This window comes from Platichthys flesus, chromosome 16, assembly GCF_949316205.1.
Source record: "Platichthys flesus chromosome 16, fPlaFle2.1, whole genome shotgun sequence".
Taxonomy (NCBI): domain Eukaryota; kingdom Metazoa; phylum Chordata; class Actinopteri; order Pleuronectiformes; family Pleuronectidae; genus Platichthys; species Platichthys flesus.
The window spans coordinates 22,831,976-22,847,285 of NC_084960.1; the positions used below are offsets into that span (position 1 = coordinate 22,831,976).

The following is a 15,310-nucleotide window of genomic DNA, read 5'->3' on the forward strand; positions in this document are numbered from 1 at the left end:
TGTGTTACGGCTTCTGTGTGTATGACGTATGTTGTCAATTCCCTTGTTACCTGTGCATGAGACGGATGAATAGAGCCGATGCACATGAGAATAAAGTACTTAAACAGACGCTACGCTCATACTTTTTACGCCAAGTTACACTGCGTGAGTCAAGATAACTTAACAAGCCCTCCTCAGTTTTACCTGTTTTTAGTGTCGGGCAGAAATCACATCGCGTCAACACCCATCGTGGCCCTTCGCGATGCTTGTTTTAATTAAACAGTCGGATTCCCCTGGTCTGCACCAGTTCTCAGTCAGCTGCTAGGCGCCAGCCGAGGCGCACCGCAGGGTGCCCCCCCCCGCGCGAACAGAGGGTTCCCCTAGCGTTCGCCGTAGCTGAGGTGATCCGCGAGAAGGGCCCGATACGCGTCCAGAGTGGCCTTCGCTGACCCGTGAGGTGCCACCGGATGAGGACCCCCGGTGCCACACACTGAGCCTCCGGCGGCGCGGAGAGGAGGGCGAAGGAGCGACTGCTCCCCCAGCAGCGGCACGTGCCCAGCAGTTTTACTACAAATATGAACATCGGCCAATGATATCGGTGAAAGTCAAGTTTATTACCGATAAGCCGATATCAGTAAACGAGGCGAATATCGGCCTCTACTGATGTTCGGCCGATAAATCGGTGCATCCCTAGTATCTTGCCATACACAAGTGAATGTTTTTACCAAATTTAAGAAATTTCCTTCACGCTGATCTTACGAAATAATGTTCAAGGAAAAAAAAAACATTCTTCCAGAAGGATGATTTTGTCCTTTAGATAGTAGCTGCTGTGAAACAATCACAAAATAATGTATCTTTTTTTCACTGTTTTGTTTTCACTATCAGCACTTAATTTAGTCTATAGGTGTCCCAACCATTGCAGTTTTCAGCTTTACTTATTTAGCAGCTTATGGTCTTCCCACACTTTTGATGACTTGGGTTGTACACTTGTGTCCACTGTAACGTTAGCAGTTTTTGCCTCCACCATTTTTCAAGTGTTTACTCCAGAGAGGAGACACCATAGTCACATGAGATACACAAGGCACAGCATTGGCACTTGACATAATAAACAAACCTAATCTAAGATATGACTTTTATAATCACTCATAGGGCTGTTATATTTTATATTGTATCAAGCCCTCCCCACGCCAACCATCACAAGAAATACCTAACCCCAACCAATTCTAACAACGTCCTCATGCAAATTGTTTCATAGCTAAATGTGTTCACAAAATCACAGAAAGACAAGTATTCTCATGCGCACACACTCACCCTGCTGAGTCGGGAAACAGCCAGGGAAACACAAGTCTTGAACTCATCTGGATTCTTCTGGCTCAGACAAGTTATGAGAGAGATGGCGGCTGTCACCACACCCTAAACCACAGAGACACAGACACATTGCAGAAGATAAATAAATTCACTGATTCATCACTGTCCATTAGTGACCAGTCCTGCAGTTACCTTCTCGATTATCAACCAAGTTAAAATGTGTTAGCTTATCCAATAGAGACTTTGATAGATTCACTATTTAATCTAAAAGGAAAACTATGTAAGATTCACAACACATACATATACAGCACAATGCTTTATAGTGCACTTCGCGAAATCTAACCATATTGATTTGATAACTGTATTACTATTCCTGTTTTAATAGAAAATATGTGTACTGTTAAACTCCCTGTGACCTCTACAACACAAGACAGTAAATCCTTTCTTAAAAAATATCGACTTTGGTTTGTATATGATCTAAAACAATTACCTGCACCACAAGGTTAGATTTACGCACATGGATATTCAGGGATGAACCACTGCCCCAAAATCAAAACGGTTCTTCTTAAATCTCATGTATCATTCCACCAAGTTTTCGTTCAGCAGTTATTGCCTGCTGACAAACAAAAATTCCCTGTATCTAGGGGTGTGAACTGGGCTCTCACCATGTGTTGATCGTTGAGCAGGTGCACCACACGAGACGTCCACTCACCCATCAGCACCAAGTCAGGGGAAGTCTTGTAAAGCCGCAGAAGACACAGGGCAGCGGACTGTTTCACACTGTCCATTGTGTCACTGCAGTGCATCACAGTCACATATCAGCAGTTAAGGCACAGTGACAGTAAGTGATCTGATATAAATCTATATTTGTATCCATCATTCAACACATAAAAAAAAGTGACACTTACCCAGCAACCAGGATGCGAGGGATCTCACTTGCAAAGGCTTCAGCCATCTCACGGCTGCCAACGTTTGCGATACAGTGAAGCGCCAGGCACATAAAGGTGGGGTTGCGACTGGACAGGTCATTCTTGATGGCGTTGTTAATCAGACGGATCAGCTCACTGTTGCTGTTTACCAGCACTGATATGAACAGGTAGCCCTGAAATAACAAAAATGATAAAAGAAGACTAACAAAGTCCTGAATTACAAACAAAAGCAAAATACAATGCATATTGGTGTGTTAAACCAAATGTTCGTGATGATGATCGTGTACATTTGATTAGGTACCCTATAGCTAAACTAATTCAGCTTGATCAAAAAGGTGTGTGATACATATTGCATTCATGAATGTTTATTTAAGGCCCCCAAAAGTATTAGCCAATAGTGACCTATGACAAATACAGCAAAGTAACAGCACATATGTTGTCGAATATGCACCAGTTGACCCCCATGTTCACTCCATAGTTCACAATACCTATGCAGCAGAGAATGCATCACAGCTGAGCAGACAGTTGTGTACAATTTAAAGAGCAGTGTTTAGAATTTCTCAGGATCTGTTTGCCAAAATGGGATATAATGCTCATATTGTGTAACTGTAAAATCTTGTGTTGTAACAGTAGAATGAGCCATATATACTATTTTATATTTGCGCTCCGACAGACATCGACATGTTGCATCCCCATATTTCTACAGTCAGTAGCCACTTTGGGCCCCTAATGCCTCTACTATGATGCATTGCATTTTACCCTACACATTTGTTTTGGTTGCTCTTTCAGACCTTGGAACTTCTCAATTTTCTCATGATCTTTTTCATAACGTCCTGCACGCTTTGATTGCTAAATCTATCACTACTGCCCTCTTCTGGTCATTGCCACCATCACTTAAGGCCTCAGTATGCTTCTCCGAGTCCGTTGCGGACTGACGGATGGACGGAGCGGTCGGACCCTTTTTGATTTATAGTTCTACGAGCCTTTTTGTTGTGAAAACAACTCACCGCCAGAACAGTAGATGGCGCAACGGAAGTCGAGCTTAGAGAAGCCTACCTAATGAGGTATATAGAAGAAGTCCACGCTGGTTTATTTACATCCTCCCGGCTCCTCACAGACAGTGAACGATGGCAACTAACAGAAAAAGGCTGTTGATGACGTGACAGTTTTTGCTGAATAAAGTGACACCCAGCGGGTCATAATGCTTATGTTATCGTGTCTTAACGCAGCGGTTCCCCGGTCTTGTTTCCAAACTGCGATGCTAATTCAACAGCTGCAACAGCTTGAAGCTACACGGAGGCAGCTAGCTTCCCCCCAGCTTCCACACACAGTCAGCAGGGACACCCGATAATAACTACTACCAAGTGTTTGCGTCTAATCTGACGGTGTTTGAGAAACAGTGTCATGAGAGCCGTGGGATTAAAGTCAGTGGGTTTTTGCGGTGTTCCCACCGCAGTTAGCATGGTGGCTAGCCCGCTATCCCCGTTATGAAAGTTCGTTATAACCTCATGTGACCGTACACACATGCCGTAAGTGCTCTAACCAGCCACCGTCAGCCGGACAACGCCGCTGGCTTAACACACTTGTCACATTAATCATAGAGTCGTAGTTGTGATTTTGGTTTATTGTGATGTAGGGAATGGAACAGGAAGTTTCCATTCCAAAATGCTGGCGATGGCGGACCAATCGCAGCCAAGGGCTATCCGTGGGGTCTCCGCCATTTCGACGAGTAGTTAGAAAAATGAGAGCTGCACGAAAAGCTCTCCCGAGGAGCCGCGGAGAAACCCGGAGAGGGCGTTCCACGTTGGAGAAGGCGGTCCTATCTGTCCGTGTCCGTCAAAACGGAGAAGCATACATTGGCCTTTAGTCCAGTTGGTTAGCCAGCAGCTGTTCACCAGTCTGGAATCTGAAGTCCCACAGGATCTTAGCTCCGCCGTTGTCAGGCACCTTAGGTGGTATTTTCCATCTGGACTTGAATACCTCTAATCCATTCTCCGGCCAATTGTTCCTGTACACTATCCCAGACACCTGTTTATGCCTCTCAGTGTACGCTGTCCCAGCCTGCATCTTACACCCTGCTACTTTGTACTAGACTGTCTCAGGGGTATCTTTGCACAGCCTACACCTTGGGTCTTGTCTGTTGCCATTTGTGGTAGGCCTGTATGGGTCTTGTGCTTAAGGCCTGCTTTTTGCTGCCATGATAAGTGCAACTATGTGGTCTGTCAGACATGCCTTTTCAAGCCACTTGTAGGATTCTTTGATATCAGCCATAGCCTCTATCTGTCAGTGGTAAATGCCGTGCAGGACAGTTTCTCTGTCTACCTGGGTGACTACTCCTCTGGGGCGGCCCCACTTACATGTGTCCCTAAAAAATTCAATTTTAGGCCTCATCTTATTCCTTTTTGAGAAATATGATGTCTCTTTCCACTGCTTTGCAGATTTTAATCAAATATACTTGCCTTTGAATCTGATAACTAAGAGTTCACTGCAGCCCCTATTTGACTACCAAAATGACAATAATGGATGAACTTAAACTTCGTCAAACTAAATAAAAACAAGATTGAGGTTATTGTGTTTGGATACCCCAACCTGCTGGATGTGGGCACGCTTGGCCCTCTAGCTCCTAATATTCAATTGCTATCTCTTACTGTCTGCCTGGTTTTTGACATCTGATCGCCCATTAAACCAGAACTCTTGCTTCTCCCAAAACTGCTGAAGTGTCGTGCTTCTTGGTTCACGTTTGCCATTTTGTGCACCCTGACAGTGCGATCTGGCCTTACTGTTATTGTAGAGGCTTTCCAAGAAGCTTCTGCATGCCACAACCTACATTTGGAGGCTCTCAACGACCAGTTCCAGCGTTAGCACAAGTCTCTCAACCGCCGGCTGTTTCACAGCCGATCAGTCCTCCCGCTTGGGCTTTATCTGGTGCGAAACCTCGCCTTAACGCTCCCCAACGGTTCTCCGGAGCTAACAGTACCTGCCGGTCCTTCCTTACTCTCTGTTCCTTGACTTTTGGACTGCAGCCTCTCACATATCCCACATCACCCAGCTTTCGGGACGGGCACGGGATTGGGGAACCGTCGAGTGGGAGAAGCAGTCAGAAATATGTTTTTCCGTGTCGGCCTTCTCTGATAGTCTCCGGAAGGTTTTTGACCATGCTACCCCTGGCCGAGAGGCTGCTCGTGGACTTTTCAACCTAGCCCAGGGGAGTCGGCAAGTGGTGGATTATTCCATTGATTTCCGGACGCTCTCTGCTGAGAGCGATTGGAATTCCTCCTCGCTGAGTGACGCTTTCTACAATGGTCGGTCTGACGTCACATTATGAGCTGGCAGTACTTGATCCTCCGGCTGATTTGAGCATGCTCATCATACAAGCCTGTGATTCAGCAGCACCCAGTCACAGTGAGGACAGTGAGGAAATGGTCTCATGAGGCCATGGAAACACTGCGTGGGGAGCTGGAGGCCACAGACTGGGATGCTCTGTATGAGCCACATGGTGAGGACATTGATGGCCTGACTGACTGTGTCACTGAGTACATTGGGTTCTGCATCGATAACACCATCCCCACTAAAGAGGTCCGCTGTTACCCAAATAACAAGCCGTGGGTTACAAGCGACCTGAAGGCCCTTCTCAACGAGAAGAAGAGGGCCTTTAGATCACGGGACAGAGCAGAACTCAAACGGGTTCAAAGGGAGCTCAAGCGCAGCATCAGGGAGAGCAAGGACAACTTCAGAAGAAAACTGGAGCACAAACTGGAGGACAACAACACCAGGGATGTCTGGAGTGGTATGAAGGAGATCACTGGTTTCAAGAGGAGAGATGGGGGAGCAGCTGGGGATGAACGACGTGCGAACGAGCTGAACACGTTCAATAGGTTCAACTCCAACCCCCCCCCCCCCACCCCCAGCGGACCCTCCACTGACTCCACTGACTCTACGACTGCCTCTACTGCATCTCTGAGCAACAACCCCCCACCTCCCCCCATCACCCCCTGCCCCCCTCCACCCCCGTCACCATCTACCCCCACCCCCCCGCTGGCCTTTACCACAGACCTTTTCACACCTCCCACCCCTAGGACATCCTCACATCCCCCACAGCCCCCCACCACCTCCTGCAACACACACATCTCTGCACCACCCTCAAACCCACCACTGACATCCCCCACCCCCCAGTCTGGACTCCACATCACAGCCAGCCAGGTGAGGAGAGAGCTGGAGAGGCTCAAACCGAGGAAAGCTGCGGGGCCGGACCGCATCAGCCCTCATGTGCTGAAGGCCTGTTCCAGCCAGCTCTGTGGAGTTCTCCAGCACCTTTTCAACCTGAGCCTACACCTTCAGAGAGTGCCAGTGCTCTGGTAAACATCCTGCCTGGTCCCAGTGCCCAAAAAAGGACGTCCTGCTGCACTGGAGGACTACAGGCCGGTGGCACTGACCTCTCACATCATGAAGGTCATGGAAAGACTGGTCCTGGCCCACCTCAGACCGCTGGTGTGCCCATCACAAGACCCCCTGCAGTATGCATATCAGCCCCATGTTGGGGTTGATGATGCAATCATCTACCTGCTGCAGAAGGCTTACTCCTCCCTGAACAGACCCAACACCTCAGTCCGGATCATGTTTTTCGACTTCTCCAGCGCCTTCAACACCATCCAGCCCAGACTGCTGAAGGCCAAACTGGAGGGCACGCAGGTGAGTGCTCCCCTCATCGCTTGGGTCGATGACTATCTGACGGGCAGACCGCAGTTTGTGAGATTACAGAACTGTGTGTCTGATCGTCTGATCAGTAACATCGGGGCCCCCCAGGGAACTGTGCTGTCCCCCTTCCTCTTCACAACATACACTGCTGACTTTAAGCACTGCACAGAGACGTGTCATCTGCAGAAGTTCTCTGATGACACGGCCATTGTGGGGTGTGTTGAGGGCGGAGGGGAGGCTGAGTACAGGGACCTGGTTGAAAGCTTTGTGAAGTGGTGTGGGGAGAACCGCATGCAGCTCAACATGGCGAAGACGAGGGAGATGGTGGTGGATTTCAGGAGGAACAAGCCCCTTCCCTCTCCTGTCTTCATCGGTGGGACGGCTGTGGAGGTGGTCCCTGCATACAAGTACCTGGGTGTCACACTGGACAATAAACTGGACTGGTCCACCAACACAGAGACCGTCTACAAGAAGGGCCTGAGCCGGCTTTATTTCCTGAGGAGGCTCAGGTCCTTCAATGTCTGCAACAAGATGCTGCAGATGTTTTATAAGTCTGTTGTGGCGAGCACCATCTTCTTTGCTGTGGTGTCCTGGGGTGCGGGCATCAAGGCTAAGGACGCCAACAAACTGAAAAAACTGATTAGGAAGGCAGAGTCTGTGGTTGGCTCTAAGCTTGTCAACCTGGAGGAGGTGTTGGAGGACAGGATGCTGGCAAAACTGCTGGCAATCATGGACAATCCCTCTCACCCCCTCCACATAACACTGGACAAGCTAAGGAGCAGCTTCAGCCACAGACTCATTCAACCCCGCTGCTCTAAGGAACGATACAGGAAATCGTTCCTCCCAACCGCAATAAGACTGTACAACGCATCTACCTCTGTCAGAGCCACCATCACAGAACTGCACTAAATATACCTGTCTTAATTCATCACTTTATACAATAATATTGTCTTTTGCACACTCAGTCTACATATTCTTACACTCTAATAGTACATCATATTATCTATTGTATCGCCAAATACTTATATTTATACCCGTACTATATATCATATATTATATCATACTCTTTATATATTCTTTTTATAGATAAGTCTATTTTATTCTATTGTATTGTATTTTATTGTATTCAAATGTACCGGCTGCTATGACGACTTAATTTCCCTATCTATACCTACAGATATCTGCATCGACAGAGGTCTCCAGTAACGGAGGCGATAGAGGGCGGTGGCAAGTAGTCATCATAGTCTTCTACCTTCTTCACTTCTGGACTCCACGTTTCCACCATCCCTCTCAGTCTAGGCATGTCAGTTAACCACACAGAGCTTCTTACGTTTCACGTGATACATGCAACGGTTATTCTCAGTTAACCCAGTCAATACGTGGATTATATGTTACAATGGAGTAACCACTGTCATGCTGTCTGCCTAAGATCTGCTTCATTACTTCCCTCAAGCCCCTCTCCTCCTAATGAGTTTCCAGATATTTCAGGAGTTACATCTGAGTACCAGGACTTAAAGGAGGTGTTTAACAAGGCTCGGGCCACTTTGCTTCCTCCACACCGCCCGTATGACTGTTTCATCGATCTCCTCCCTGGTACCTCACCACCCAGGGAGCGACTCTTCTCCCTGTCTACTCCTGAGAACAAGGCCATGGAGAGGTACATAAATAACTCGCTTGCTGCCGGCCCTCCGACCCTGCATTGATTACCGAGGTCTGAACAACACCACTATTAAAAACAGGTAACCCCTTTCACTAATTTCTTCTGCATTCGAACTGTTGCAAGCGGCTAGTGTTTACCAGGCCTGACCTGCGAAACGCCTATCACCTTGTTCGTCTCAGGGAGGGGGATGAATGGAAGACTCTATTCAACACCCCTAGTGGTCACTGAGTATCTGGTTATGCCTTTTGGACTTACTAATGCTTCCAGGCTATGTTGAATGATATTCTCTGGAATTTTCTTAATATTTGTGTTTGTCTACCTCAAGGGTGCCCAATACGTCGACCACGAGCTACCGGTCGATCGCAAAGGTAGTGTGGGTAGATCACATCACGTATGCACGATTAGACAAGAGGCAGTCACGTGGACGCTCCGGCCACGATGCCCAACCAGTTCCTGCATGCGGGTCAGAACAGCCCGACGTGGGCGCAGACCCTCCACGGAGGGGCCACGACCAGCCGGGGCTCAAGCACCCCCTCCAGCCGTTAAAAAAAACACACACTCCTAGCTATGTCGTAGGCCACGAAATGCAGTGTAACCACGTGCTATTGTTCACTGTTCACCAGCAACATTTACCCATTTACATTAGATTATTACCAAGATGCAGAAAAAGGTCATATATCAGAGTCAAGGTGGTGGCCTGTGAGGCTGGAACCTAGGGCTGGGCAATATGGCCTAAAAAAAAAATCCCAGATTTTTTCCCAAAAAATCAGATTTCCGATTTAAATCGATTTACACCCCTCCAAAATCATATGCAGAGGACAAATAATTAGTTGTTCCAAAATAATATATTTCCTTTTATTATTTTGATTTCCCCCCTTGGGGTTTAAGTGCAATCACAAACAACTAGCCAAGCAGGCATTATGGCAGGCCCTGCCCTTGTAAACAGTGTAACATGTAACATAAAATGTAAAATACATAAAATAAAATATTTCCGTAAACATGAAATATTAATAACAATAAGAGGTTGTACTGATAAAGTGCACAGTAAGACTCATGTATGGTTGCATCGTCCGACTTGACCATAAATCTGTGGTGGCAGAATAAAAGGACACCTCTTCCAACTCCTTTGCAATCCGTTCTCTCGTGCTATTGTATAGTTGGGGCAAGGCAACGTCGGAGAAATATTTTCGGCTTGGTAGCACATATTTGGGGTCCAAAACTTTTTGCATATTAATGAAGCCTGGCTTTTCCACCGTATACATCGGCACCATATCCTTTGCTATATACATAGCAATCGCATCAGTAATGGCTTTCCAGCGGGGCGAATTCTTCTCATATGGGATCCAGTTGGCAAAGGTTTGTGTGAGGGTTGTCTGTATTTTACTAGCTGTGCGTGTGGTGCTTGTGGTGCCGCGGTCTCTCTCATTCCGCTGCGCGCAACATTTCTCCCATTCGCCGGGATGTTTTTGCCTGAGGTGCTGCAGTAAATTTGTCGTACTGCTGCCTTTGCTAGCAACAGACTTCAAACAGACTTTGCAGCGGGGTGTTGTCTGCTCTAAATCTGACCTTTCGAACGCGAACCAATTCCAAATGACGGATGACTCCGTGCCTTTCTTAGGAACATATTCTTCCCTACTCGCTGCCATGTTCGCGTATCACTTTGGTAAATGCGCGCTCTGTGCGGGGGGAGGGGTGAGCTCATTCCGAACTACGGGAGCTGAGAGGGCGTTTGCGGATGTTGAAGAGAAAACCGATTTTCATTTAAACAAGTCGACGTGAGCTACACACTCGAGTTAATCGATAAAATCGGTTTATCATCCAGCCCTACTGGAACCAGGGTTTGGCTATTATACTGTGTTGCTGTGTGCTCAGGACTATGTACAGCTCTATTGGTTAGTTTCGTTTCTTAGCTCGATTGCTTCTCGTGCTTTTTACATGCAGGGAGGTGAATGGACAGTCTGAATCTCTGAGACAGTGAGATCACACCTGCATTTTCTACACATGGACTGGAACTACAAACTATTTTAGAGCTAAAAGCAAAGAACCTTCAGACAGAGACTACTGTACATCGTAATTTAAGTAAGAGTTACAACTATAGCTCCATGTTAGCTTTACTTTATTAATAAATCTCTTATTTGATTTTGAAAAATGTAGCGTAACCTTAATTTGTTCTTATTTCATGACATTTTTGTGTTGGCAGCAATGCCAATATGTTTTATTTGGTTGGTAGATCATGTTGAGCTGGTCATTTTAAAATGAGCTCACAAGCCTATAAAGTGTGGGCACCCCTGGTCTACCCTGACGATATCTCATTTTCTCTAAGTCTGAACCGGAGGATGTGCAGCATGTTCGCAGTGTTTTTTTTAACTTGGCGATGACCTCGGCCATCTTGCTGACAGCCTTGTCCTCAGCCTTTTGAACACCGACGAGATGGCCGGAATTTGTTGTTGCTTTTTCACTTCTCTTGTGTTTCTCTGACTGGGCATGCGATTCTAAAGCCTTTACCCCTGATGTTCCTAGTTTTACCGTTTTCTTGCTAAAGGTGCAGAGGCCTTGAAAAACCTTCCCCTCCACTTGTTTTAACCATGCACTAAACATGCTTTTATTCAACCAAGTTTTGTTGAACTTGCACTTCCCCATTAAGTTACAAAAGCCATCATCCACTAGTAAAATTTTCATCACTGTTAGCTTGATTGCTGGTTGCTCCGCGGGTTTTCAATTGCTAGGCACTGTGTATAAAGGCTGCCTATCCGCGGTGCGCGCAGAGCACAGAAAGCAGAGCACGCTGCAATCCTGCGGCGGTTAGGGTTCAGGGGTGCGCTCAGAGTAACGCAAGCGGAGTGTGGCGCAGTAGTAATCAAGCGTACAGCGTGAGACAGGAGAAGACAGCTGTCCATCGGACAGAGAGTGCTGTATGTTTGTGCATGTGCATCCGCGAGGAACGTGAGTGGGCACTGAATGTTGTTGGTAGTTTCAGAGTTCTTTATTAGTTAACTTGCACTGCTGGGGCTGCACGGTCAGCGTGATTGCAGTGTTATCGGTGGGTTCCTCGCTAATATGTATATACGGGTAGATAAGGATATATATTGTTAATATGGAGACGTGTAGTCTGCACGCATATATCTTTCCTTTAATAGAATCTCACGTATTCCCTGCCATATCCCTAAAAAGAATAAGTTCCTCATATACAGTCCTTACATCAATCCTCACCAACACACTGGGTGTTCTCCGATAAGTTCTCACCGGGGGCTGCAAAGTTAGTGATGGTTCCATGCTGATTTATTTCCATACGAATTGTGCGGGAGGAACTGATTACCGTACTGCTGACATTGCAGCGCGGACATTTCCTCAAAGCACATTTACTGGAGAGCAAGTTATCGCGAAGTAGCTCCATATCCAATTCATTTTTAAGACCTAGCTAAATCTAATTTAAGCCTTTTTAAGTTTTTTTTAGGACTAAAATTTAGATTATTAAATCTAAGACTTTTAAGAATTTTTAAGACCCCGTAGGGACCCTGAGGAGGAAAGACTGATGATCATGTCTAACATTAACTTTCAATAAACATTCTTTCTTAGCAAAGTGTAATTATTAAGCCCAGTTGTGTTATCTGTCCATGGAAAGGGAAAAAAGAGTTGCTGTACTGTTCAAAGTTCTGTGAAATCATCTTGCTGGTTTGTGGCTCTGTTGGGCTGTGCAGCTCAGTTGCTGTTTGAAGTTCTCCGGCAGGACATTACGACGCTGCTTGAAGGTTGGTAGAGATTAGATTGCGAGGAGGTTTCCTTGTTGAGGTGAGCTACGAGCTGCATCTCTCCTCCATAAAGTTGAATTGAGTTGAAAGAGTGAGCTGGACCGCCCCCCTTCTCCCCTGAGAGGATTCGTGGAAAGAGAAGATGTGAGCTGGAGAAGCCAGGTTTCTCCCCTCGGAGTAGCATGGAAAGGAAATGAAGAGGGGGAGACCTGGCCTTATATTGGCCCGGTGATCTCACAGGTCATGGGGCCCAAAGTGACCAATAGGAGTTGAAACGTGTCTCCCTGGTCGGTTTTTGTGTGACGTTGAGGCACCCTGGGAGACTGAGTTTTGGAGGGTCTGGTTTTCTCCAGAACAAAGGGACATGCAGCATTATGGCTTTTGACTACTCATGTAGGCCGAAACTTTAGGTCACAAATACCAGGTCCCAACACATTGCACCGGTGCAACCAATGTTAAAAGTTAGTCTGGAGCCCTGCTTTAAAAGAATATTATATAGCCTACTTAAACCTAGGATCAAGCGACTGGTAAACCCACTCCTATTGAAGAAAATGAATGAACCAAATATGTTTATAACTATTATCTTGGTGTCAGTAGATCTTCAAACTGTCCTTTGGACATCATAAAATACAACCTTAAGTGGCTTTTGTATAGTTGGAAAGGTATTTTGAATTTTTTTAGGTAAGTAAAAGGAACGGATCACCATCACTTCATGAAGATTCAACCTTTCTTTTCCTTAGGCACAATTTTTTTTCGACCCCTATAACTGATTTGTTGAGAGCAGGTAATGTGAATATTCAGGGGAATTTCGCTTAGAAATGATTGCTTTTTCTTGCCTGGTATTCATGTTGGTGTTAATCTGAAAATGTCTTCAGACTGAAACATCTGCCTGCACTGAATCAGAGATTTTTAATGTGTATTTCTTAGAACAGCAGAAAGCTTTCACTGATCTTCATTGAACAAACTACAGAAACTGTAACAAACAAGACAAACAGTGGCCAACTTACTATCTGTTTCTCTGTGTACTTGTTTGAGCTCAGCAGGTTGACCGCCTCCATGTGTCCGAAGTCAATGTCATGGCCAAGCAGGAAGATGAAGAGCAGCTTGCAGACATATTTCTTCTTACTGTAGCCGTCCAGAGCCTTATCACCTTTAAACTTGGAGCGTATGTTGGCCAGCTCTTTATTGATCCGCTTGATCTCTGCTTCTTTGCTCTTACCTAACAAGGGAAAAGAGTAGAAAAATGTCAGTGTTTAAAATATGGAAATGTTTGATCTTTCTCTGTCAAACTTTTGAGTTCAAGAATCACCATCTCTTCACGGGAAAGAAAACTCTTGTCTTATATTTGATATATTTTGGGGGGGGAAATCTGGTGTTTTTATCTAGTCAATTTTATAATATCTTCACAGCAATGCCACAAAACCCGCAAATTTAATGTGAGTGTGCTAAGACACATAATAATTCCCAGTGCAAAGGTTATTTAAATAGTCCACATTTATATTATAATTTTCGCTGTGGAACAGCAGTTTGTAAAACAGACATATATTGACCAATCTACCCCGATTGGGGTAGATTGCTCTTATGTACATATGTGTTTTGGGGGAAACTTCTCTCTGCTAGAATGTGTGTGTGTGCGTGTGCATCTCTGTCCCTCTTCACACACAAACCGATAATCACATGTTATTATTCCATGATGTTGGATCATGACTTCGGATTGTTGTAGTCACTTTAACACTGAGGTCCTGGCTGTGCCCATCACAGTATTGAGATATAAATTACTGAGTAAGGGGTTCGCTCTAGGGCACCAGGGGGGTCATGGAAAATGTAAGGGAAAAGGGTATTCAATGTGACAATAAAATAAAATAATTGTTAAATAAAAAAAAAAATGTATATGTTATTTATCAATGCATACTGAAATCTGTGTGTCTTTGGATGCCAATCTTTTTTTTCTTCTAATGCCAATCTTTTGATTAAGAAAACAAAGAGCCAATCCAAATCGAGCGGCCGCTGCATCAGAAAGTTGATGTGTGACTGAAAAATTGCTAGCTACATCCTGCTTAAGGCAAAAATTGTCACATTTTTAACAAGAAAAAGATCAGGCAACCAGACTAAAGAGGGCTTGTCTACAAAACTGCCACAACCACGAAATACCACCTTGGCATCTAAACCGGAGGTATGAATCTCTTCTTCCATTTGCCACCACGTACCTCTTCGAGTCTGGCTGTTCTAAATTGAAGGTATTGAAAACAAAGCACAAAGCATGTCTGCAAGTGGAGAATGACATTTGTCTGAAAGCCATAAAACCTAGGATACATAAGATGTGTAGGAGCCTCCAAGGCCACCCCTCCAACTAGTGAGGGACCAGGTAAACTATTCACATTCCAAATAATATCCCAGAGTGGAGGTGAGGATTCACTGATGTGAGGAAATCGGTCCGGATGCTCTACATAAATAAATACTGCCGTGAAACTGGTGCGTGATTCTGCATGATGGATGCATGCGAATGGAAGGATGATGACGAAACGAAGGTTCAGCGATGTCTGATCAGCTGATATAGATTCTATAGATCTGTGATCTTGGTGCTGAACTGAGCCCAGTATCACACAGATCGACCGATGTAAACGAACCATTCCAGTACAAACAAGAGCATATAATAATTCAGTTAAATTCTATAGATTGGGGACATCACAGCTTTATCTGAATTGAATGATCCTGCAGTATGGAATGATGATTAAAATATGAACAGATAATACAACAAGTTGCATCACAGTCTGAGAGTTTTGCTTTGTTTTTGCCTCAGCCTTTGAATTGCATCTTTTTCTATTTCATGCTCCGTTCTATCATACTCACTCTCACACATTGTATTATCCACAGATGCAGCTGACTATCAGTGCATTTTTTTATATGCTCTTCACCTCCACCTCTCTAACAAACACCTTGATGTCAGTGTCAGAAATGTTCGCCTCCCCTTCCCATGGCTTGATGACATG

The 15,310-nt window shown here is 45.4% G+C and overlaps 1 protein-coding gene across 2 annotated transcripts in view; it reads right to left on the minus strand.

The window, feature by feature from the left end:
• ap2a1 (adaptor related protein complex 2 subunit alpha 1) overlaps positions 1-15,310 on the minus strand; it is a 53,622-nt gene that overhangs the window by 33,713 nt on the left and 4,599 nt on the right. For both annotated transcript variants that reach the window (XM_062407138.1, XM_062407137.1), the window contains exons 2-5: positions 13,328-13,539; positions 2,196-2,389; positions 1,953-2,082; positions 1,291-1,392 (exon numbers count right to left, since the gene is read on the minus strand). In XM_062407138.1, the coding sequence (XP_062263122.1) occupies positions 1,291-1,392; positions 1,953-2,082; positions 2,196-2,389; positions 13,328-13,539 (638 nt within the window). The remainder of the gene's footprint in view (positions 1-1,290; positions 1,393-1,952; positions 2,083-2,195; positions 2,390-13,327; positions 13,540-15,310) is intronic.